Below are 26356 nucleotides of genomic sequence, written 5' to 3'. Positions count from 1 at the left end.
AAAGAAAGAAGTAAAACTGTCATTATTTGTATAAAACATGATCCTGCATGTAGAAAATCCTAAGGAATATATATAAAGCAACTAGAACTAATAAATAAGTTTAATAAGGATGCAAGAAATAAGATCAATATACAAAAAGCAGTATTTCTATATACTAGAAACAAATCATTCAAAAAGTAACTTCAAAAAACCCTATTCACAATTGCATTAAAAGAATAAAATTCTTGGCAAAACTTTAACAAAAGAAGTGAAAGACTTGTATAATAAAAAAGTACAAAACTCTATAACAAGAAAATAAATAAGACCTAAATAAATAAATAAATATTCCATGTTCATGGATTAGAAAATTCATGTTAAGATGTCTACTCCCGCCCAGCTGGTGTGGCTCAGTGGTTGGGCATCGACCCATGCACCAAGAGGTCACCGGTTTGATTCCCAGTCAGGGCACATGCCCAGGTTCTAGGCCAAATCCCCAGTGGGGGGCATGCAGAGGGTGGCCAATGTTCTCTCTCATTGATATTTCTATCTCTCTCTCCCTCTCCCTTCCTCTCTCTCTAAAAATCAATAAAGAAAAAAATTTTTTTTAAAAAACTAACAGATGTCTACTCCCCTTTCATTATGCCATATACTCAGTGCAATCCCTATAAAAATCCCAGTGGGCTTTTGCAAAGGGTCTAGATTAGCCAAACGATTTTAGAAAAGAACAAAACTGAAAGATATACTATAGCATTTCAAAACTTATTATAAAGCAAAAGTAATCAAATCAATGTATTATCAAAGGGAAGCCACAGACCAGTGTAACAGAATTAGAAAGTACAGAAATAAACTCTTACATTTATAGTTAACTGATTTTCAACAAGGTGCCAAGGCAATCTGATGAAGAAAGGACAGTCTTTTCAACACATGGTGCTGAGGCAATTGGGTTACCCCAATGAAAAACAACAAATAGAGGTAATCACCTGATACCCATTTACAAATATGAACTAAAACTGGATTACAGACCTAAAACTTTTAGAAAAAACAGAGGAGAAAATCTTTGTGACTTGGGTTAGGCAAAGATTTCTTATACACGACAACAAAATGTTAGTCCAATAAAGAAAAATTTATAAAACTAGATAATCAAAATTAGGAAACGTCGCTCAGCTGCTGTGGCTCAGTGGGTTGAGCTTGTCCCATGTACTGAGAGGTCCCAGTTCGATTCCCAGTCAGGGCACATGCCCGGGGTGTGGGCTCAATTCCCAATTGCAGCCGTGCAGGAGGCAGCCAATTGATGCTTCTTTCTCACATCAATGTTTCTCTCTCCCCCTTCCTCTCTCTCTGAAAAATCAATAAAAATATATTTTTTAAAAATTAGGAAACATCAAAAGACACCATTAAAAAGACAAACCACAGATTGTAAAAAAATTTGCAAATCATATATCTCTAAAATACTTCATCCAGAATGTATACAGAATTCCTGACATCTCAATAAGACAATCCCAATTAAATTATGGGCAAAAAAAGGGCAAAATATTTTAATAGACATTTCACCAAAGAAGATATATGAATGGCTAATAAACACATGAAAAATGGTCAGCATTGTTAGTCTTTAAAAAACTGCAAATTAAAACCACATCAAGATACCAATACACTGCCAATAGAACAGTTGTAACTGAAAAGACTGGCTATGCTTTTAAAAAGAATGGCTATTTCTTAAAAAGTTAAACATAAACCTTCCATATGGCCCAGCAATTCCACTCTTACCCAAGAAAAATGAAAACACCTAAAGATTTGTGGAAAAATATTCACAGAAGCATTATTTGTAACAGCTAAAAACTGAAAACAATCCAAATATAAATCAATTGGTGAATGGATAAATAAAATGTGGTATATTCATAAAATTGAGCATGATTCAGCAATAAAAATAAATCAATTCTTGATACATGCTACAACATGGACAAACTTCAAAAACACTGTACTAAGTGAAAAAACCCAGATGCAAAAGACTGAATATTGAATGATTCCATGTATGTGAAATTTCCAGAAAAGGCAAATCTATAGAAATTGAAAGTGGTTCTTGAGGTGGTATTAGGAGAAAAATAACTGACTATATAAATGGTCATGGGTAACTTTTTAGGGTGAGGGAAAAGTTCTTTAATTGGACTATGGTGGTGATTGTACAACTCTATACATTTACAATCACTGAATTACATTTAGAATGAGTACATTTTCTAGTTGAAAATTATATTTCAATAAACTATAAAATATGGCAATAAATAAGAGCTATTTAACTAAGAGATTTGTGGAGATTTACCACAGACAGAAGGAAGACACTGGATGTTTCTACTTCAGAATAAACACTAAGGTTCAAATAGTAAATCTTATCTTCAAGGCCCTAAAAAACACTGTAAGATTACAAGGGCAAGGGAATTGTTTTGGGACAATGAAAAGCTAGAAAAATTCCGGGGCAAATGGAATAGGGACACGAAGGCAGGGAAATTAAAGCCAAAAAGCTTTTCAGGCCACTTGTAACAGGGTCTTATCTTGAGAGCAAAGGGTTAAAAGCTCTCCTTTTTCCAAAAGGATGGAGAGAGGAGGGGGAAGGGAGGGGAGGAGGAGGAGGAGGAATCAGAGACTAGTGCAAATCATCCTGAAGCTGTTAAAACAGCAGGGAGGAGGGGAATATTTATCTCATCCCACTGTTTAACAGAAAGCCTGAAATTGGGATTTTTTTTTTAATCCTCACCCAAGGATATTTTTCCACTGCTTTTTAGAGAGAGTGGAAGGGGTGAGGGAGGGAGAGAGAGAAACATAGATGTGAGAGAGACACATCAATTGGCTGCCTCCTGCATGACCCTGACTGGGGTAAGGATAGAACCTGCAACCCAGGTGTGCCCCTTCATTGGGAATCGAACCTGTAACCCTTTGGTACACAGGCTCATGCTCTAAACACTGAGCAAAACTGGCCAGGGCAGCAGTTCGGATTTTTAATTTGCCTGGTGCTTCTCATAAATTGTGGAAAAGCCATAACAAAGAAAAGGGTAGACCTTCACAGTTAATCTGTACCAGGATATTTAGCCAAGGAATTAAAAATAACCAATTTATAGACAGAAGGGTATATAAGGCAGAAACCGCCTACCCCACTCTTCAGACTTGCTGAGAGCCCGTCTGTGCTTCATAAACCAGATGTACAGATTTGCTCATCTTGCTTCTTCAATAAATGTGCATGCTTTAATTTTTTAATAAATTCACTAAACACAATGTAATGCAAATATTATCTAGAGTCTCTCATTTAAATTCATGAATATGAGAATACAAGAATCGAGGCTGGGGACACCCTGCTTCCCTCTGAGTCAGGGGCTGTCCTCTCTGGTGTCTGTGGGAGATGCATGTCACAGAATTATCGAATGGTAGTCCTCATCTGCAATATGGCTCCTGACTCTAACACGACTACTTGAGTGTTATGTTTGCAGCTCAATGAAAGACACACAGACATAAACTACAGGGTTTAAGTAATTTACCCGGACAGAGGAGATAAAATACACCTGCATTAGTCAGGTCAGGCCCCATAACCAAATACTATGGACTATGTGGCTTCAGCAATGGAGATGTATGTTCTCGCAGTTCTCCAGGCTGGTGCCAGCATGGCCAGGTTTTGGTGAGGGCGCTCTTCCTGGTTTACAGTCACCTTCTTACCGTATTCTCAGATTTCAGAGAGAGAAGAGAGAAGAGAGAAGAGAGAGCACAAACTCTGGTATCTCTTCTTGTAAGGGCACTAAACCCATTGTGAGGGTTTCATTCTCATGACTTCATCTAAACCTAATAAACTCCCAAAGACCCCACCTCCAAATACAATCACATTAGGGGATAGGGCCTTAACATATAAATGGTGGGGGGTGGCCCAGCCAGTGTGGCTCAGTGGTTGAGCACCGACCCGACCCGTGCTCCAAGAGGTTGCCAGTTTGATTCCTGGTCAGGGCACATGCCAGGGTTGTGGGCCTGATCCCCAGTAGGGGGTGTGCAGGAGGCGGCCAATCGATGTTCTCTCTCATTGATGCTTCTATCTCTCTCCCTTTCTCTTCCTCTCTCTAATATCAATAAAGAAAAAAATAATTAAAAATAAATAAATGGGGGTGGGGTTCAGTCTATAGACGGTCCTTTAATCATAACTATTAACTAAAGAATTTCCTCCAACTGTCCATAAGAAACTGCAAACAAAATAAAATAAAAAGTAAGTAAAAGTTAACCTTTTTCCTATGTCCAAAGACAACTATGCTGATACTATGTATTCTCAAGCCCTTCTAAGACTGTGTTCTATATCTGACCAAACTCCCTTCTCCTTTCTGGTGAAGGAAACAAGCTAGCCAGTTCTTAAAGTTTTATGTACACATGAATAACAGACAGGACAAACTATGTCAAATTATACTTGCCACTTCTTTTATGTCAGCGTATTTTTTTGCCTTGGGCTTGCAATTTTAAAAGGGAGGACCAAAACACTTTTATTGTATTAAAGTGGGACTCCAAGATGTTTCTAGGCTTTTCTTAACACATTTCAGCTGATTAGTGACTATTTTAACAAAAGCCAAACAGCTATCTCTAAGCATTTTAATTGGTTAAGAGCTTCTGTTGTTTGCCACAAGCAGTCACTTTAAGCTGCTGATTAAAGCAGTTTGCACATCAGCACAATCTGAAATCCCTTTCCTTTTTCAACCAGCTGGGCTTAAGAAGCAGTCTCAAAGACAGCCCAATTCCAGGAGAACCAAGGGCAACGCCCTGGCTGACAATGATCTACCATGCAGGGAAGAACTGTAGAATTTATAGGAGGTAGAGAAAGAACCGTAAGAGATTTACTTCAGCGGCTCTCTGCTTCGTAAATCACTCGTTAGCACCACTCACTGCAAGGGTGAGCTCCAGAAGCAGGTTGGATTAACAGGCTTTCTATCCTAAGCACCCATCATTAATTTTGCGTTGCAACCAGAGCCAACTGTGAGCACTTGCCTTGTTGCAGTGCTGGTGTGGGTCATCAGTGCAAGCCACCAGTCACTAAGTTAAAAGCAGGCTGGCATGGATTCTGTGCTTTTCTAGTTGTTCGAACTCAGGGAGAGCGTTCATAGGAGTTCCACATATTCATCCAGAGGGGAAAATATCCTTTCCATGTTTAACATAACAAGGGGAAAAAATGCTCAGCAGGTTGAAGGCAAGCAACTTTACCACCTGGGATGAGAAAACAAACCACTAGGAGAAAACAGGAACACTGTTGTACGGCACAGAGAGACTTCCTCTAACGCTCTCAGGAGGAAACTCAGTGTTCACTGAGAACATAACTACAGTAAACGGGCTGTTGTGTTCATGTTACCAGTTGGCTCTCTTTCCCACCAAGACAGCCAGGCTGTATTTTGTAAGAGCCATACCCTATTATCAGACATATGCTGATCCATAGGTTGACAAAAGCTTGAAAGGATTTTAGAAGCTGAGTAATGCATAGAGAGAGTTACTGAAAACACTTTAAAGTGGTTATGTATGATGGTCGTTGGTTTCTATGTCGTGTCTTTTTTCTTTTTGTCCTTATTTCAGTGATTTCATTTTAATGATTGGGTTGATGAGTTTCATTATATGAAAATGCAAACTTCAGGGTGGCGTTGCGCCATCTAGTGAGATGTACTGAAGCAACAATGAAGATGATGGAGCCACAAGAGGCCAAGAACTGGCCTCTGGAACCTGACCCAGAGTTTCCCACACTTGAGCAATGACTTGTGGAAAGTCATCACAACTGCTCTGGGACTTAGTCCACCCACGTGGAAGATGTGACAAGACACTGAGGGTCACTGATACATAACCACCACGTCAAATAATGATGCACCCTTTCAGAGAGCATCCTTTATAATTCCAAATAAGCTGATCTTTGTTTTTGAATGAAATTACTTATCATTGATAAATGAGACATAAAATAAGCCTGGAGCATTTTGTTCTGGGCTTTAACAATGTAAAACTAAGCAAGCCAAGAAAGAAATCCGGTGAGGAATAAGTAAGATGTTTAATAAAAATATAAAGTACAGACTAAATCGCTAGAATCTGTCATCTTGTATGTTGTCTCTGATGACTAGATGCATCACTGCTATTTTGGGAAAGGACTAAGAAAGTGTGTCAAACTGTTAAACAAAACAAAACTTTTATGGAGATAAGATGTTTAAAAGTTTAGGTAGTATTTGTGTTTAGTATCCTTCAAGATGTTCGAGGTATGTGACAGACTTAGTTTTCGTTTTGTTTTTAACTTACCATCTCTATGCAGAACAACAGATAAAGGCCAAATTTTCATCTTATTTTTATCTGGAAAGAGCTATGATAGGTTACATAATTCATACCCAAGATTACATAAATCAGGGCCCTATAAAAAAAGAAAACACAGGAAATTTCTCTTAGATCCCAACTCCTGAGAAACCACAATTTAGGGCTTGATTCAATGGTAGAAAGTTATATAATATATGTAAACTTCTGTACAAATGGGAACTGAAAAAAAAAACAAACACATCTATTTGGCTTTGATGAAGGATATAGTTTTATTACTAATTATACCATATTCTACCTAGTTGGAAGGTCTTGCAGAAGTAAATTTTAGGAAATACCCTTTAGAATGGAAAAGATGTTGTTTGATGAATAAGAACAAAGAAAGCTGGAGAACAAAGGCAAAAAACCTGAGGAGGAGATGTGATCCAAACAGCGAGAGGAAAGAGAAATGAGAGAAAATGAGACGCTTCAACAGCACAGAGCACAGTGACACCTCTAATCGAATGGATACGCGCACTTTACTCCTCACTCGTACATCAATCCAATGTTAAATGTCGGACTCCGGATAGGCGTCCATACCATTTCTACTCAGGAGGTTTCCTTGACAGGGTTGTTTTTTTTTTTTTTTAAATCCTGACCCGAGGACATTTTTCCATTTTTTGTACAGATAGAGTGGGAGGGAGAGAGAGGAAGAGAGAGAGAGAGAGAGAGAGAGAGAGAGAGAGAGAGAGAGAGAGAAACATCGACGTGAAGGGACACATCGAGTGGCTGCCACCCGCACGACCAACCAGGGCCGGGGACAAACTGCAACCGAAGTACGTGCCCTTAGCGGGAACCGAACCCAGGTCTCTCCAGACCGCAGGCCGACGCTCTAACTGCTGAGCCAAACCGGCCAGGGCGACAGGGTTGTTTTTAAGCCCACCATGCTCCTGTGGATCCAGTCTGGGGGAAGGAGCCCTGCCACCTGTCACTACTCAGAAGCCGAATTAATACAGAACCTACAATCTGTGCGGCAGAAACAGGGTCCACGGAAGAATCATCTTATATTATTAAAAGCTACATTCCATCCTTTTGTTTGTCTCCAAATAGCCATCTTTTCTGGCTTTTAAGTTCCTCAGAGAACTTGTTTTTGACACACCAGGTACATTTAAGTTACTTTACATATTTCATACTCAGTGGAAACCTATAAATTCAGACAGATGTTATTTTCACACATCTGCTTCAAATGCCCAATCCCATGGCCTGGGGGAGACATGTGAAAATCCTAAGGCTTTACTTTCCCACCACCCCTTCAGGCTCCGCCTCCCATGCCTGAGGTGCTTTCTCTGCTCTGCCTCAACTAATTAGACCCCAAACCCGCCTCCTGAGCACTCAGGCCAAGCGTTCCGGCTCCTGTCACTGAGCATCTGCGGTCAGGGGTTGGGCACGTATTCCAGAGCGCTGTGCCCTTACCTAAATTCCTTCACTTCCTCTCCCTCTTTCGCACCTTTCTCCTCACCCCCTCCTCTCCTGACTCATGTCCAGTTTTTCTACTTCTGTGATACTGTAGCTCTGCCCTCTTCTGAACCCAGCAATGACCAACAGCCAAGCCTGGGACAAACACCCTCTTTCTACCCTGAGCACTTATTAAAGCAATTTCCCAATTAAAGCAATTGAAGAATTTTCGGAAAATCCTGGCACCGGGTGTTCAAGCCCTCACCTTTCCCCCCTGCTCACGTGGCTGTGGGATTGTCTGTGGGTAGGTAACTGAGACGAAACATAATCCAGTGAGTGCACTGACTGGGGCTACCTTACCGTGGTGCCGGGGCTGGACTCAGTCCCTGAAGAGACCACACCTGCACCACCCAGGGAGACCACTCACTTCCAAAGGGAGGACCCTTGACTTGGGCCAAAGTTCACTGACAAAATATAATCAGTCAAAAGCTAAGGCCCTGGCCGGTTTGGCTCAGCGGTTAGAGTGTCGGCCTGTGGTCCAGAGAGACCCCGGTTCGGTTACTGCTAAGGGCACGTACCTCGGTTGCATTTGTCCCCGGCCCTGGTTGGTCATGTGGGTGGCAGCCACTCATTGTGTCCCTTTCCCGTCGATGTTTCTCTCTCTCTTCCTCTCTTTCCTTCCCACTCTATCTGAACAAAAAATAGAAAAAATGTCCTCGGGTGAGGATAAAAAAAAAAAAGCTAAGGCCATCGTCTTTCATCAAAAACACAGAATCTTCTCTGATCTCAAAACACAAAACATACATACCCCATCTAAAAGAATGCACATTACCATGGTGACAGAGCTGGGCTTCCTCAGGAAAATTCTCACAGGTGTGGCTTTTGGTGTTGCTGCCAACAGGGTTTGGCCTGGTGGATTATATGCTCTCTCTGAGGCCGAATGCGTTACGTCTGCCTTTGGGCAACAGCACAGAACGTCCCAGCAACTTGCTAGGATTCTCAAACTCAAAGTAGTAAGGTACCCTAGACCTATGCCTGGCACCACAGATGATTAAACTGAAATGGTGTAATGTTCTAGGCATTTAGGAGTCATTTCTCCCCCTAAAGTGCCAAGAAGTTGGAAGAGAAAGCTCTGTGCACACAGGAACACTCACAAGGAGGGCAGCTCAGGCAGGGCTGGCCCTGGGCAGCAATGACGAACACTGCTGTGTACACAAAGCCACAGGATTACACGGGCCAGCTGCCACTCTTTAAAGGGTGAATGAACAGGAATCTGAACACAATTGAGTGTATGAATGTCAGTCCCAGACCCTCTATCCGTTCCTGCCAGCCATTTTAATATTAGCCCAAGCCTAAATGAAATTCTAGGTTATATCTGGTAAGAAAAATGTGAGAATGTAGTCAATTTCAGAAGGCTCAAATCAAGGGGCAGCAGCAAGATCTTTCTGGGTGGTAAAGCGGCTCAAACCCTTAGGCCTAGAACAAGAATGTGTGTCTCAGAAAACAGGAAGATAGGACACAAAAATGTTCTATTCCGAGCTCACTACAGTAACCCAAAGAACTTCGGCAAAGCAGAACTAAAAGCTCCAAGGTTCTGGCCCTATTTCCTTAACAATCAGTCCTTTGTTTGGGCAGACGTGTGCCGAGTTGATCCTCGTGTGCTCATAATGTTGTCTCAGTGAGCTCGCTAATAAGGCACAACACAAAGACCCACAAGAAAAGAAAACCACTACGTACAGCATTATAACAAAAGGCTACCCTTCCTGATCTAGATGTTAAGCCCATTAACCTAGTTAAATACCGTCCCTCCAAGGCAGAGCCAGTGGCACCCACTCACCTTCCTCGAAGCTGGCATTCTTCTGCCGCACTAGGACGCGGAAGTTTTCAGCAGGATTCACACTTCCAACCTAGAATACACCCACAGAAAATAACCCTGCAGATCACTCCTCTTTCTGGCTGCACCTCAGGCAACACAAGATGGCTTAACATAGCAAGTGTCCTCTTACAAAGTACAACCAAAGACAAAGGGAAGGCCTTTTCTATTCATTTTCATTTCCAGGGTTCTGTTCAAAGCTGGCAGATACAGCTGCCTCTGAACTTTCACTTAACTCCCTTTATGCGAGCTGACTTCTTCCCAGAGGGGTCAGAAGTATTACTACCAAGCCACCAGCCAGCCCAGCAGGAAGGCTTTATGTGGCAGACTGTGCATCCTGACACCCAATCAATTAGGAAGGGGAGGATTCTGCAGTGTGGGGTCAGTTCCAAATATATCTGTCCTACTAAGACGACATGAGAAACAACAGCCTGATGCTTGATTCACTGAACTGCCCTTTTTGGGGGGGCCTGCTGCTGACCCTTTGGCACTGAAGTTGTGGTAGAATACATAAACACGCCCAAACTGAAGATATCCCCCAAGAGTGAAGGCAGGGCATGTGTCAAGGTTTACTGCCATGCTAATTTCAAAGATGCAAATCTCTGCCACACTACAGGGCACTTTGCGATCTTAAGTCTTTAATCTTCCAGCCCCAACCTAAATAGAGCGTATCATTCAGATCACAGGGCAATGGGCTTCTATTATGGCTGGTAAACTTTGGCACAAAATGAACTAAAGTTTCAGAACAAAGAAAGTCATAACTTTTTTCCTTCACTATGAATCATTGAAATAAAACCCAAATCATATTTAAGAATTCAGTTTTTCTGAGAGCACTTCTTTTTGAGGTAGGGAAAAGGCATGCCTAGTGCTAACTGTCCTTCCCTGTGTACTGGGACAGTAAGTGACAATTTTTAAGTTGCACTGATTCAAAATAATGCCACTTAAAATAAGGCTATATGTTCAAGTTCCAAAAACCTTCCCATTAAATAAAGAAGCTCTCAGGTGCCAATGGATACTTGGTTTGGAGAAACCCTAAACTTGTGAAACCTGCTCTGAAGTTGTATATTAGAAAGAAGAGTCACACTCAGATTTTGTTCCACTTGGAGACAGACTCGTATCATCAACGCCACTGATCCTATCATCTGACTAATCAGAGAACTGTAAAATGAAGCCAACAAAATAATCTCTACAAAAAGTACTCCCCCACTGCAATGTCCCATGCTCTGTGTATTACAGAGTACTCTCTGCACTGTGTATCATAAAGATAATTCTATAGGCAATTAACTGACAGTAATTACTTGAAGGAAGAAGTATGGGATGCGCCTGCAATGGCTTATATGTCGATGCAGTCTCCCCGGCTCCAGCCTTCCTGCAAGGGGGAGAGCACGCTGGAAAAGTTCTGCTTACCTTGGTGACCACGCCTTCAGCCAGGCTGGAGAGACTAAAGTGAGCTTCCCCTTCCTCAGTCTTGAGTTTTTTAGAGGTGGGTCCCTCCTCATGCCTGGAAAAGAAATAAATGTTTGTTTTTCTTTAAAACAGAACAAACAATACAAAAACCAGAACTACTGATGTGAAAACTTTATTTTTCAAGTGTCAAAAATAAACAGCCCATGCGATCCTCCCTTACAAAGAGTGCCCTGTGCCTGCTCAGCGCTCTGCCGCCTGGCTGGAGCAGCCTGGCTGCTTCCCGGCGGCAGAGACCCCAGTGAGCAGCTGCATTGCAAAGCCCTCGCAGAGGAGAAACTAAGCCCAGGTGATGGACACTGAACATTTCAGTAAGAAGCCCACTGCCCTTCAGACAGTATTTGCTGGTTTCTGTCTCAGAATTGATAGCTATTCGTTTTCGGTGTGCACAGAAGACCACTGTGTCTGATAACCCATGTTCTCCACCACGTAGTGAGAGCTTTAGAAAACTCCTGTCACAGTTTCAAAGCTTATTAGATAGTCATTGATTAAATATGCAAGAGCTTACTCTTAGAGAAGTCAGGCTATAAAATCTACTTTCAAAAGAAACTTTTAATTTGTTCTTTTATAAACCTAATTCTCTTTTGGACAATATGCTAACGGAGACCAACAGCTTCTGTGTGGCGAGGCAAAGATGGCCCCAAGGAAGGATATGAAACATCTTTTTTTTTTTTAAATCCTCACCCAAGGATATTTTTTCATTTATTTTCAAATAGAGTGGGAAGGAGAGAGAGAGAGAGAGAGAGAGAGAGAGAGAGAGAGAGAGAGAGAGAGAGAGAGAAGGAGAGAGAGAAAGAGGGAGAGAAAGAGAGAGAGAAAGAGAGAAACAGACAGACAGATAGACATTGATGTGAGAGAGACACACCGATTAGTTGTCTCTCACACGACCCCAACCAGGGCTGGGGACCAAATCACAACCAAGGTATGTGCCCTTGACTGGAATCAAACCCACGACTCTTTGGTGGGAGGGCCAATGCTCTAACTGCTGAGCCAAACTGGCCAGGGCTATATCAAACATCTTGCTTCAAATAACATTCTGGCTTTAACAGCCTGTCTTAAAGTCAGGAGGAGGTCAACTTAATTGCAAAGAAGAAAATAAAATCCAAAGGCTCTGTCCATAATCTCCTGTAAGCTACTGAACACCACGATATGAAGATTTTCCTCCCAGACAGATAATCAATCTGGGGTAAAGGCAGCTGTCAAGAAATGGCTGAATGAGAAGGGAAATTACAAAGATCTAGTATTTCTGAATGTGATGTGTTTTTGTTCAAAAGCCCAACCTTCAAACAATGAGGCATGAAGAAGAGGTTATCCTAAAAATAAAGCAAAGAATAAGGCATAAAAAACTGCCTTAATCAATGCTATTTTTCAATAATAACAAATCTCCTTTCAGCTGGATGAAAGACTATAGTAATCAGAGCCTTACAAAAACATAAATTAAAAGTTTTATTACTTGACATCTTCTCCATTTGCCACTTGCCTTTTTGCCTTTGAGAAGCAAGGAAATGCAGAAGACAGAAGAATGAGAACCAGGAATCATTAAAAGGGGTGAATTATCTTGGGCTCTTTCCTTCAAATAGAACAGAAAATAAGCACACAAAGCCTTGATGGCAAAAATAGAGGTAAATGCATAAACCCAAGGAAGTATAAAATTCCATCAGAATTTGAGTTCATTCAAAAAAACTAACAGCCTGAATTTCAGTTCAACTTTTCCAGGTGTTCCCATTAGACAGGCAACATGATACTGCTGATGGTTTGGCGACCAAAGAGCTGGATTTTGCTACTCCCCAGTCCTGGAATCTTACACCTTCTAAAAAATACTGATTTTGTATTAATTTTAGTATATCCAGAGTTTAGAGTCTAATAACTTACTATCCTCTCTGATCTTCAGATTCTTAAGAAAACACTATGATAAAAATACCATGAGTGTCCGGCTGGTGTGGCTCAGTGGCTGAGCGTCAACCCATGCACCAAGAGGTCGCCAGTTCGATAACTGGTCAGCACATATGCCCAGGTTGTGGGCCCAATACCCAGCAAGGGGCATGCAGGAGGTGATCAATTGATGTTGACTCTGATTGGTGTTCTATCTCTCTCTCCCTCCCCCTGTCCCTTCCTCTCTATCTAAAACCAATAAAGGAAAATAATAATAAAAATACCATGAGTATATCAACTATTTACCTATTTTCTTCCAAAAATAGAAATTAACTTATATAGTGATATTGAGAACCATTAAACATGCAAAACACTATGCTAAGTTCTGTGAGAATATAAGGTTGAATCACACAGATAATTTCTTAAACCTTCCAAGATAAGATTCTAGGGAAAGAAGAATAAGAAGATATATATTCTAGTTCTCCAGAATTGGGCAGATGAAGTCAGATCCAGAAATGAGCAGATAGTAGTAAAAATTTAATATGATTAATATTCTCAAGATTAAATCATTTAATAGCGCTACGAGGAATTCTACAGAAATTAAGCTCATATGTCTACCTGAAGTGGGAAAGGGCGATGCCTCTCGTGCCCAAACTCTCTGAAGGAGCTGAGCCCTGCAAGGTGGAAATTATCCATGCGAGATCACAGCAGATATTCTCATGTTAAGGGCTGCTGCATCTGGATGTCAGGACCACAGGTCATTTCTTGTTCTTTCTCCTTTTCTCACTTTCTATTATAAATATGTATACATTTTGTAATTCATTTATTTAGCCAAACATTACCTAATACTATGTGCCAGCATTAAGCTGGGCTCCAGACTTTAAATATACAAAAATTAATGTACAATCCACACCTGTAAGAGGTTCAGTGAAATAAATAAGATAAACATATAAACAGGCAATCAATAAAACACTGTGGCAAGCAGCACAGCCCTGTGAGGATGGTAAGCAACTGTACTGGCTGGGCCACGAGGTGCACACTGGGAAGTAGTGAGAGAGGAGGACAGAAAACATCTGAATTATAGACTTAGAAACTGTGAGGAAAGAAACAGGTTTTCTAAGTAGCTGGATTATGGATAAATACTTCTTTTATTTCTGCCTACCTGAGTTTTCTCACTTGTATAACAGAATTTGATCTTAAGGTGAGAGGAATGGAAAGCCATTAAAGCAAAGGTTTTAAATCAAGGGTTTAAGGATGGCGCAAGAAATGTGTGAATGCCCTGAAAATATATGCAAAACTTAGTATGTTAGGATATTTTCCTGGGGAGAGGGTTCAAAGTTTTTTGCAGATTATTAAAATGGTCTATCTCACACACACACACACACACACACACACACACATACACAGAGAGAGAGAGATTAAGAATCATTACATTAAAGAATTTTAGCAAAGGGGTAATGTGATCAGATTTGTTTCTTTAAAATCCACTTGGAGCCCTGGCCAGTTTGCTCAGTGGTTAGAGCATTGGCCCGGGGACTGGAGAAGCCCAGGTTCGGTTCCTGCTAAGGGCACGTACCTCGGTTGCAGTTTGTCCCCGGCCCCTGTTGGGGTCATGTGGGTGGCAACCACTTGATGTGTCTCTTTCACATTGATGCTTCTCTCTCTTCTTCCCTCTCTCCTTCCTGCTCTATCTGAAGATAAATGCAAAAAAAAAAAAAAAATGTCCTCGAGTGAGTATTAAAAAAACAAACAAACAAAAAAAAAAAACCACTTGGAGCAGAATGCAGAATGGACTAGAAAGGGATAAGACTGGAATGAGGGAAATCAATTAGGGTTATCTCAGTAAAGCAGGCTAAAGTGAGGCCTAGATAAAAACAATGGCAATGGGTGATGATAGTAAGAGTTAACCTTTTTCTAATGCTTACCAAATACTAGTTACTATGCTAAGCATATTTAAAATATCCCAGTTAAACTTCACAATAACCCTAAGAGTTACTTATTATTATTGTTCTTTTACAAACAAGCCAACCAAGGTTCCAAAGGGCCTGACCTTGTCTAAAGCAGTTAGGAAGGTGTTCACAACTAGTCCTGAACTCTTAGTAACCACTCTCCGACACAGCCTCCTGAAAGGCGGATATCTGTTATGGCCACTTGACATAGAGCAACTTGCCAATTTTAGCCACTATTGAAGGAAAATGCTTGGGTTTGATCCAAATGTATCTGATTCCAAAATCGATGCTATTAGCCACTATACTAACCTGAAGCGAAAGGACTGGATCTGAGGTCCATCTAAAACATCCTGTAAACCAACCAGATATGGAAAGCAGAAAGGTGATGACTCCCTGGAAAGTAGGTGTCATTCACTAAAACAGGATTAGCATGAACTGGGGTTCAAAAGGAGTGTGAAGGAAAAGAAGATGACGAAGTCATTTCTGGACATATTAAACTTGAAGTGATGACAGACACTTAAGACATCCAGTGGACAGCCTGGAAATACGTTAGGATGGACAGGTAGCCTGTAGTTTTGAAGCCGTGTATGTGACACAGGCAAAGGTCTTGGAACACGCCTGCTAAGGCAGTGTGGCATAGGGGCAGGGGTGCAAGCTCTGGGGTCAGCCGGCTTGCGCTTGAACCCTAGCCCCAACAAGCAACCAGCTGTGACCCTGGGCAAGCTCCTTATCCTCTCTAGGCTCCAGTGTCCTCAGCTTTGAGATGGGGTCAATGAAGGAACCTACTTCACAGGATGGCCAAAAGGATCCAAACAGTGATACATGTAAAGCAAAGCACTCAGCACACACCTGTGTCCAATAAATGCCAGCTTCTTCTGAGGAAGAGGCCTACAGAACATCGACATTTAAGGCTGGTGGGGAAAGAGAGCAGCCCCCAGAGGAACGTGAACCGGAGCTGTCAGAGGTTAGACGGAAACACCTGGAGAGGCTGACGTGAAGGAACATACGTGAGTTTCAACAGGCAAAGAACAACTGACAATGTCAAGTGCTACAATGAGGCCAAGAAAAGAAAAGGGCTGCCAAGCTGACGGAAATCTGAGCAGCTGTGTCTCCTGGAAACCCAGTGTCAGGGAAGCGGCGGGACAGACGCGCGAGACGAGGGCCGGCCGCGCAGCAGCACAGGCTGTTCCTCCAGTTCGCCTGCTGACGGCAGAAGGAAGGTGACAGGCAGCAACCAGAGGGAGGAAGCGAGAGGATTACTTTGTTTTGTAGAGGAAAGAAAGACAATGTTAATGTGTAGAGGGAAAGGAGCTGATACAAAGGGAGAAGTGAAGATACAGAAAGAGAGAAGGAATTAGTATTGGACTAAGGTACCAGATGAGACAGAAGAGGGCACCTCAGGACGCAGGTGAAAGGGTAGATTGGAACAGGATGAGGCGCCCTCTTCTCCTGAGACAGGACAGAAGGAACAAAGGTAGAAGCGATACAGATATGTGTTTACATAAGGTGGGCCCAAACCAAGGAGTTCCTATCTACTGGCCTGTTTTCTCTGTAAAATGATCACCGTCTCTGCCACAGCCACCACACATGTGCCAGGGACATGACTAGGACTTTGTAAATCATGTCCCCACTAACACTGTATGCACACTATGTGTTAGGCACTGTGCTGGTTCCAGAAATACAACTATGAATAGCCCTGGCCGCCTTGGCTCAGCAGTTAGAGCGTTGGCCCGCGGACCAGAGAGTCCCAGGTTCAGTTCCCGCTAAGGGCATGTACCTTGGTTGCGGTTCGTCCCTGGCCCCGGTTGGGGTTGTGCGGGTGGCAGCCAGTAAGTCAGTGTGTCTCTCCCACGTTGATGTTTCTCTTCTTCCCTCTCTCCCTCCCGCTCTATCTGAAGATAAATGCAAAAAAACATTCTCAGGTGAGGATAAAGAAAAATAGAAATACAACTGTGAATAGCATATATCGCTCAGTTAACCCTCATGACAACTCTGGGACAGATATTCCTATCATCCCGATTGACTCATGGGAAATTCAGGTTCATCAAGGATAAGCAACTTGCACCTGCGGTCACACTGCAGGGCACAGGGATCAACTCACACTGTCAGACTCTGAACTCTGACATCTTAACCAGTAACCAGGTGAGGCTGGCTGTTCAACATAAGTGGTGGGGAGTCTTAGGGGACTTGAAAAAGAAAAAAACTTTAGACTATCTGCATAGATCACAGATGAGTTAGTTGCACACGTAGGATTAGACCTTAGATGTCCCAGTTCTCATGCAAGTTCCCTGTCCAAGAGATGATTTTCATTTCAAGCAACATTAAGGGAACACTGCTTTTATATGATAAGGATAATATTTAGTACATTTCTGGACCATGATGTCAGATGGTGCTCCTATCTTTTGAAATGAAGATAGCACTTCTAACACTAGGGTTTCAACAGGTTTTGCAGGAACAGAAGATCTTCTCAAATGTTCATTGTTTTTATTAATAATGATGCTATTATTGCTTTGGTTTTGACTACTGCCTTCCCTCCAACTAGTCCAAAGTATTTTAATATCTCTGATTTCATTGTTATAACATCTCTTGAGATGAGGCTGTTTTTAGATGGGGAAAGGCTCATAAAGGTAAAATTATTTAACCAAAATCAGACAGAGTTCTAAGCTAGAATGAAGACAGTGAGGCCCAGCCTAGGGCTCTCGTCCTGGCCTCTGACACTACTGGAGCAGACACCTGCTCACTCCCCCATCTTCGTCCCTCGCCCTACAAGGAAACAGGTGCCCTGGATGCAGGAATGCTGAGCACACACACAAGTATCACCAGCTGCTAGCAAGTGTTTTCTCTTTAGGAAGACCACCTCTAAAGCTGATGGGTCCCTTACCATAAAAATTAAGGGTTTTAAGAATCTTGCAGAAGAGAGTGAATCCTCCTCCTTAAATACAAGAAGTACTCAATAAATATTTGTTTAATGTGTCATTTCTTCATTCTTAAAAACTAAGATGTCCGAAGAACGGGCAGAGAATGGGAGTGTGAGTGGGTGTGTATGAGGGAGGTAATTCTCAGACCCCGTCACAAACCATGATGGAGCAAAGGACAAGAAGCCAGAAGCTCTCAAGCTTCCAGAGGAGTGAGGAGCAGGATTAGAGCTGAAGGTGTCATCACAGCAGGGATAAAATCACAGAACAACAGCCTCTGTGTGTGTGTTTTTTTAATCAGCTAATTTACATTTTAATCAGCAGGAGGAGGGGGAAATGACCCTTTTCTTTCCCACAACAGCAGAAGGTAATCAAGGTCTTGAACTGGAGCCTGAACACACAGAAGAGGACAGCCGATGACTGAGGTGAGGCCGCAGCAAGGCTGCCATGGGAAGGACAGGACTCAACACTGTAGTGAACGGGCCTGAAATATGAGGCCAGAGGGCTACGGGGAGGAGGCCAGCAGAGGGAGAGCAGCCTTTCCGTGCAGCCTCCCACGGAGAAGGCAGGATCGACGAGAGACAAAAACTCTCCAGTGTCAGGAATGCACGCGACAGACTCTGTCAGTCCCATGATTTTTTTTCAGTTCTAACAAAGCCGCAGTATGAACCTCTAAGAAGCCACAGAAATCATAAAGCTTCCTATTCAACTTGGAAGATAATTCATCAAATTAACGATTCACAGAACCCTGTGAGGTTTCTGGAAATTACTCAGTAGTCTTCCAATTGGGTATCTGCAAATAATAAGCTTTACTTCATCAATAAAGATACAGCTGTGGGAAGGAAATCAAAGGCAAAAAAATGTGGCCTAAACCTAGATCGCAGAATACAATCTAAAGAAATGAATAGATCATTTTGATTTGGGGGAAAAAGTCACCAATAACCAAACTTAAAACTGGTAAAATCAATGTTGTACATCCAAATGACTCTGGATAATCAAAAACAATTTCTTATGGCTTGTTTTTGTTTTGTTTTGAATGAAAATTGATAAGAGATTCTGAAAAGAACTTGATGAGGAAAAAATCTTGATAGCTACCTGACAGCTTAATTTGATGAGAATTACATGAAAAGCACTTTGCTGCCCTTAAAGTACAAACACCTCACTGATGTATAACCAAGTGCATACTGACAAGGGCCAGGTTTTTCATTCTCCTTCCCTCTTTTCCTCCAAAAATCTTAATGACATTCTCCTGACACCTAACCGCCCAAATGAAAAACCTTATGAGCTTCACCCCCTCCTCTCATCCTAGTACCCTACTTTAAAAAATGGTAAAATCTAGTCTTAGACATTGAAAACGGTTTAACCTTCATATATACACACATATGTTATTATATATATATAATTCACCAAGAATTTGATGCTGATCAAAAAAGTCAACGGTCCAGAAAGTAGCTCTCTGTACTAGATGAACAGGCAGAATACAATGGACAGGTATGAGAAACCAGTACTTTCAATGCCAGGGTCAAACATCACAAGTGTCTTCTCCCACCACTGTCATTCCACAAACCAAGATGCGCCTCGGTCCCAGAGCCCCAGCTGTGATCTCCACCAATCTTAGGTCACCCAGTGTGAAATGCAACCACATCGTGTCCTTACTTGTCTTGGAAAATGTCCTGAGCAGTCCGTTGTTCCTTTCTCTTGACGGCTTCAGTCAGAGGGAACAGGGTCTTTATTTTGGAGAGAGGAGTCTGACATCTAGCTGTCACCTCAGTGGGGGGATCCAGCATATTCAGAACATGCTGCTGAAGTGGGGGCAGAGGCTCCTGGGGATGGAGCGCTCTGTGCAGCAGACACTGTGGGAGAAGTGTAAGGAGTTTACAACACAGATGCAGACATCCTATATGGCTTCATTATACTTTCTGAGCAGGGATCTTGCCCCTTTAGTTTGGGAGGGCTATGTCATTCCCACCATATATGACAGAGAACAGAGGGGCCCAGGACTCCCTGGGTTAGCAGGACACGGGTCATGTCCAAAACCAAATGTGGATCAGACCCGCGCCTCAGCACTGCCACGAAGCCCTCCTGGGAAAGAGCCTCATCCTATAAAGAGAGGCTGCAACTTTACCTACTTGAGAATATACAAAGTCCCCTAAAACACAGAGCCTCTGACAGCGTGGGATTATCATTTTTTAGTTATAATCCTTTTACCTCCCTTCAATACACTGTACTTTCTCCCTTGCTTAATCTTGGAAAATGATGTGTGGAAACGAAACCAATGGCTAAAGGGGAGCTGCCCGTGCTCAGTGAGTCCCAGGAAGAAATCTGGGGAAAAGAGGTGAGAACACTGGTCTGTCCCAAACCTCCCCAGAGTGCTGAGTCTGGACTATTCTCCACAGGGTATTTTCCTGTCCATCTCCACTACCACCACTCTTGTCCAGCTCCCTCACCTCTCCTGTGGGCTATCACAGTCACCTTCTAACTGGTCTACCTGCATCCACTCTGTCTACTGTAACTAACGCCATTTAAAACAAGCTTCTTATCATCCTGAAGTCGTACATAACATACCCCTGCTCGCCCTCTGACTCAGAGCAACCCTGCTGGACGGGCTGTTCCAGCCCACTCTATGCCCAGCCCACTGCAGACGCTGGGTCCTGGCTCACAGCTGCCCCACCGCGCCTGCGTCCCTCCATCGCCTGCGTCCCTCCATCGCCTGCGTCCCTCCATCGCCTGCGTCCCTCCATCGCCTGCGTCCCTCCATCGCCTGCCTCCCTCCATCGCCTGCCTCCCTCCATCGCCTGCCTCCCTCCATCGGCTGCGTCCCTCCATCGCCTGCCTCCCTCCATCGCCTGCCTCCCTCCATCGCCTGCCTCCCTCCATCGCCTGCCTCCCTCCATCGCCTGCCTCCCTCCTTCGCCTGCCTCCATCGCCTGCGTCCCTCCATCGCCTGCGTCCCTCCATCGCCTGCGTCCCTCCATCGCCTGCCTCCCTCCATCGCCTGCCTCCCTCCTTCGCCTGCCTCCCTCCATCGCCTGCGTCCCTCCATCGCCTGCGTCCCTCCATCGCCTGCCTCCCTCCATCGCCTGCCTCCCTCCATCGCCTGCCTCCCTCCATCGCAGCAGAGCCGGCCCCGGTCTATCATTCTGCTCTCACTCCACTGCCACCTCCTCAGAGAGGCTCTCCCTGGCACGCTACTTTTACTTTTTACAGAACTTACCATTAACTAAAATTATCTTATCGATTTTTTAGTTTACTTGTTTATTACTTCACCTTCCCCCTTGAAAGTAGAGACCTTGTTTGTCTTGTTTACTGCTAAATTCCAAGCACCAAAAATAGTGCCTGGCACATAACAAACACCTGACAGACACCTACCCTGCAGAAATGTAAGCTAGCAGTCTCCATTCTAAGATATAAAATATACATCGGCTTAAATAGTCAATATCCTCCAAGAGTCGATGTCCTACAAACTCAGAAAACCCTGAGGTAGGAATTAAGTACCAATTCCCTGTACAAATTTCAAGTGCTGCTCCCTTATTTCAATATACCAACCACAAGCCTTCCTTCTCCATAGTATATCAATTTGTTTCAGAGTTTGACTTGTGCTTTCCTCTTTCCTAATTACTTGACTTTCCCTTGAGCATCAATAACATCAAGCCTATTTTATGTGAAGCAAAAGGAGAACCTAAAATGATCCTAAACCCTGTGAATCTACCCCCAACCTTCTTATGCATGATCTTAATTCCCAGTGCTCTCCTTCAGGTCGTCCGATCACCTAACACAGCGTAGAAGGCCTTAAACATGTAAGCAGTGATCGAACACCCAACACGGCGGACTACCTTCATGCTCTGGAAGATTCTACTTGTGATATTGAATTGACATTTTGTGAAAAGGATTAGAACAATGGACAAGTGCCCTACCCAGGCTCCCTGATGAAAAGCATTCCAGATGTTCAGTATGAACTCTAGACAATTCTTTCAAATAGTGTCATCACCCAGAAGTCAGTAATAAAGGACCTTAGAGAGATGTTCTAAAGCATCAACCTCTCATATTTTCTTAAAGGTCACATTTTAGATAAAGCTAAGTGGGATACTTATAACATTCATTCAATCAAAAAATCCCAATTCATTTTTTTAAAACGAGGTTATGAGAAAGTGACACATTTTAACAACTGAGAAGCTCAGATCAGTCCTCAAAAACTACTTATTTCTCTTTTTAAGCAACTGTAATTCCTCAATGTGATTTTTACAATTTGAAAAAGACAAGAAAAAAATTTGCAGACCCCATGGCTAGCTTGGAAGTTACTAATATGCTGATTTTAGCAACACCGTTATCAATTATTTAAAGGCAGTTTTAACTGTACACTTGACAAAATATGTCTTTTCAGCATTTCTTTCCAAAATCAGAATTAAATTAACCTCTTGCCAATAAATCGATTATTAATCTCTCCCTTTTTCTGACCCTTATTCCCAGGGAGCTCATTCACCTATGGTTATAAATACTTCATTTAAAAAGAAAAAGAGGGCCCTGGCTGGTTTTCTCAGTAGTTAGAGCATCGGCCCTCACCAGGGTCGTGTGGGAGGCAACCAACTGATGTGTCTCTCTCACATCGGTGTCTCTCTCTCCACCACCCCCCACCCTGGTATTTTGTCTGAAAAAAAATGGAAAAAATATCCTTGGGTGAGGATTTTAAAAAAAAAAGAGGGAAGAGGAGGAATAGCAACATCATAGGAGTAGTGACAGAGTTAAATGATAAATGAAGGCGGGAGGGTTAGAAAGTTTTCAAATTTGTTTATGAAAGAACTTTTAAAAACATGGGAAATAATTTACTGTGTAATTTCCCATCTATGAGTTAGAGGCAGTATGAGCCCCATAACTGTCTTGTGTAACCCTTAAATCCTCCAAAGACGCGAGAGTTAAGATTTAGGAACAGGAGACTAGACAGCCCCCGTGCACCGTTCTCTTTCTCTCTCTCTCTCTCTCTCTGTTTCCTTCTTCCTCCTTTCTATTTTTTTTTTTTGAAGCAGAGAGAGAGAGGCTCACCAAAAAAAGTCTCCCTCAGTCCCAAATCCTCCTACAGCTCACTAGGCCCAATCTCTCCCCCTCGGTCTCTCCTGCCCTTTCACCAGTAAAGCTTTGTCCCAGCACTGAAACTAGCTCCCACGCCACCTCTGTGGGCCTCCAAAGCCACCCGAGACTTACCAGCAGCCCCGAAGGCCCTTGCCAAGCCCCGACTCGGCAGTGTGCACAGCACTTGCGGGCTTCTTGCCTTCCGGGGGCTCTCCTCCTCCTGTGCTGCTTAGGCACCTATGTCTCCTACTTCTTGCTACTTCTCTGACCTGTTCTGGGAGGAGGAGGCTAGAACATTTTACGTTGTTTTTTGACAGCTCTTCTTTTTACGTCTATCCCTGCTTGCCTGCTCACGTGTTGATGTTCAGGACTTCGTTTTCGTCTTGCTCCACACCTCTCCCAGGCGATTTCATTTCTTTCTCTACCTACATGAGGAGGACTCTCAGATCTATTTAGTCCTGAATGCTCTTCTAGGATCTGCAGTCCAATTTCCAACTTCCCACTGAGTGTCTATACTGGGATAGCCAACAAATACCGCAAATGTAACACTTGCCGAAACAAATGAATTACTTTTTCTGTCTGTTCACACCATATGCCTTATCACTGCGATTTTCTACCTTTTTCATCTCATGACACACATAAACTAATTATTAAAAATCTGTGGTATGACAAAAATATGTTTTTGCTGATCTAACAAAAGAAAAAAAGGTGTAGTTTTCATTCATTCACATCAGATGACTACTGCTGTGTTGGCTATTGTCATTTTTTAAATTTCACAATCTAAGGGAAAAAAAGGTCAGTAGCCCTGACTAAATAATCAGATATGACATGTTTTAAAATTTCTTGTGCTACACCAGCTGAGATCACTGCCTTATCACAATTAATGATGACACCATCCTTCCACTCATCCTGTTACCTTCAATTCCTGTTTACTTCTTACCAACCACTATCTATCTAATCCTGTAAGTCCTAACCAGGCTATCTCCTAACTTTCCTCCTCTACACTCTCTGCTCACCGCTTTTTATTTTATTTTATTTTATTTCTCTTTATTGATTTTAGAGAGAGAGGAAGGGAGATGGGGGGAGAGAGATAGAAACATCTATGAGAGAGAACATCAATTGGCCGCCTTCTGCATGCCCCCCACTGGGGATCTGGCCCACAACCTGGGCATGTGCCCTGACCAGGAATCAAACTGGCGACCTCTTGGTGCTTGACGCTCAACCACTGAGCCACACTGGCCGGGCTCTGCTCACTGCTTTAATTCAAGCCTTCATGTGGGCCACTGCAGGTTTCCTGACTGGTCTTCAGTCCTCCTCCTAGGCCACCACCAGAGTTGTTTTCTAAAAACCATGTCACCCACTTGCTGACAAAATCCTTTTGTGATTACTCACTGCTTACAGAATAAAGTCCAATGCTATTTATCTTTCCTGCCACTTTTTCCATCATTTTCCCATAGAACCAACTCTGCAACCTAATGGAACTATTTGTGGACCCCAAAACACAGCACTTTCCCTTACATTTTCACGCTGGTGTACATGCTGCTTCTTTCTCCTGGCAAGCCCTTGTCACATCACGCCTCCCTTCCTTCCTCAGTGAAGCCTTCCTGAAGTCATCACTTGCAAGAATCTCTTTCCTCTTATTCCCATAGCAGTTTTGCACCCATCGCTGCTGCACCTACTGGTCTTGTATCTCGGCTCCTCTCACTCCACTGGAGGAGGCCTTTCAAGTAGTGAGCTTACAGTTATCTTTAGCACATGGCACGTTGTTACTGCTCAATAAACATTCGTTTTATAAAAAGTGAATGCAATTTACAATTGCCCAAGTAACGGTACATCTTTATACAAATAAGCCATATTAAAAACTCTCCCCCACTAAAGAAAACAAAGTTGATAAATTGTGAAAATGGAAGTTGCCAGTTTTTCATAGCCCTGAAAGATAACAATGCTTGCGTTCATGGCTTGTATGTATTCATTAATCCAACGAACACTTATTGAAGATAAATAGAAACCACCCTCGGTAAATCTGCCAAGTAGTAGGTGTTTCTACTTTTCACCATAGTGACCTGTTTTTCACAAGCTTTCCACACCTCGTGGTCTGCTCCTCCTTCCCTACAAATGGCAAAGGGCATCCTGAGGTCCAGTTGTCAAAAACACCGAGACTTTTATACAATCAGTGTATACTTGATTACACTTAGAATACTAAAGTACTCACTAAGCCAGGCCTTTACACCTTAAGCTTCCTATTTCTAATTTCAGGACCAAAGTTTTTTTTTTTTCCCCTCTACAACTTAAAGGAATTATAAGCATTAAAAAAAAAAAGGTACTTTCTCTTGTAGAGAAGATCCCTCAAAATCAGAGCAGGCCCCAATGTGGAGCTGAGCTAGTTAAGGATGCTCTGAGAAGTGAGTCAAAGGAACAGTCAATGGTCTCGCCATCACGCTGTCCCCCACCCACCTCAGAAATAGGCCCTCCACCCACCTCAGAAATAGGCCCTCCACCCCTCTGTGGGGTAGAGTTTGCCTGTGATTTTTGTCAGTTTTGGGGAGTTCAGAGAAGCCCATGTCCTGCGGTTACCAAGATAATCCAGGACTGGAATATTCCTTCCCCTTGAACCCTGCTCCATTCCTCCCCTTCCTCAGTATAAGTCAGCTTTCTTGTCAACTTCCCCAGTTCCCCTTAACCCAATCTCCACCTTCCAATTCCTCTGGCCCAAGATTCAGAAATTCATTTTACATTTTCCTTACTCTTTAGTAACTTCATACTATACCCTCTTTATCTGACCTTTGTGCTGCCTTTAATTATGAAAATGTTGACAAGTGTGGCACTGGAACATGTCTTCCCTGGTAGTGATTATTATACAGTTCATAAAACTCTACTATTTGGTCATAAAAAAAACAAAGAAAAGTCTCATTGACATAAAATAGAGTAGAAAAGCCTGGGAAAAGCATAAAAGGAGAATCTGCTTTTTATTAGCCCTCCTGAAAAAACAACAGCCCTTCTCCAGAAAAGAAATGAAGAAGCACCCTAACTTGGGTTCAAAGTACTTTTCTCTTTCAGTGGAGGGAGAAGGTAATGTTCTTCCATTAAACAGGTAGAGCAACTGAGGCCTTTAGAGGATAAAAACATTTGTGACTGGCCAATGACCCTAATTTGTTACTCAATTCTCTTTCATTAAAAAAAAAAAAAGAAGATGATTGGTTCATCTTTCCTTGCTCACCTGAAATAATCTCTGAAATTGAGGATTTGGGATTTTGGTGGTTGGAAATAAGTCTTCAATGGTGTCTTCCTCTTCATTTTTCTTTACCAAGCTCATGGAGTCGATCAAAGCATCAACAGCACTCAACTGTGCCTCTAAAACAAGGGTAAACAAAGAAGCAGAAAGAGAAATTGACGACCTCCATTATTTTCCACTGAAACAAATGCTTTCCACTCATCGCTATTCATAGCAATACTGGTAGGCTGCACAACCCTGGCTCTGCCAAAAAGTCTCTAGCTACGCAAATCATTGATCTGAGTCTCAG

General features: G+C 42.6%; 1 protein-coding gene across 3 annotated transcripts in view; it reads right to left on the bottom strand.

The window, feature by feature from the left end:
• Positions 1-26356, bottom strand: part of XRCC5 (X-ray repair cross complementing 5) — a 90625-nt gene that overhangs the window by 29520 nt on the left and 34749 nt on the right. For all 3 annotated transcript variants that reach the window (XM_036254546.1, XM_036254545.1, XM_036254547.1), the window contains exons 13-16: positions 26053-26186; positions 19428-19624; positions 10979-11072; positions 9536-9605 (exon numbers count right to left, since the gene is read on the bottom strand). In XM_036254546.1, coding sequence (XP_036110439.1) covers positions 9536-9605; positions 10979-11072; positions 19428-19624; positions 26053-26186 — 495 coding nt within the window. The remainder of the gene's footprint in view (positions 1-9535; positions 9606-10978; positions 11073-19427; positions 19625-26052; positions 26187-26356) is intronic.

The sequence above is a fragment of the Molossus molossus genome, unplaced genomic scaffold (assembly GCF_014108415.1).
Source record: "Molossus molossus isolate mMolMol1 unplaced genomic scaffold, mMolMol1.p scaffold_m16_p_11, whole genome shotgun sequence".
Lineage (NCBI taxonomy): Eukaryota > Metazoa > Chordata > Mammalia > Chiroptera > Molossidae > Molossus > Molossus molossus.
Note: the sequence above shows the minus strand (reverse complement) of the source record. Positions and strands in the feature narration are given on the sequence as shown.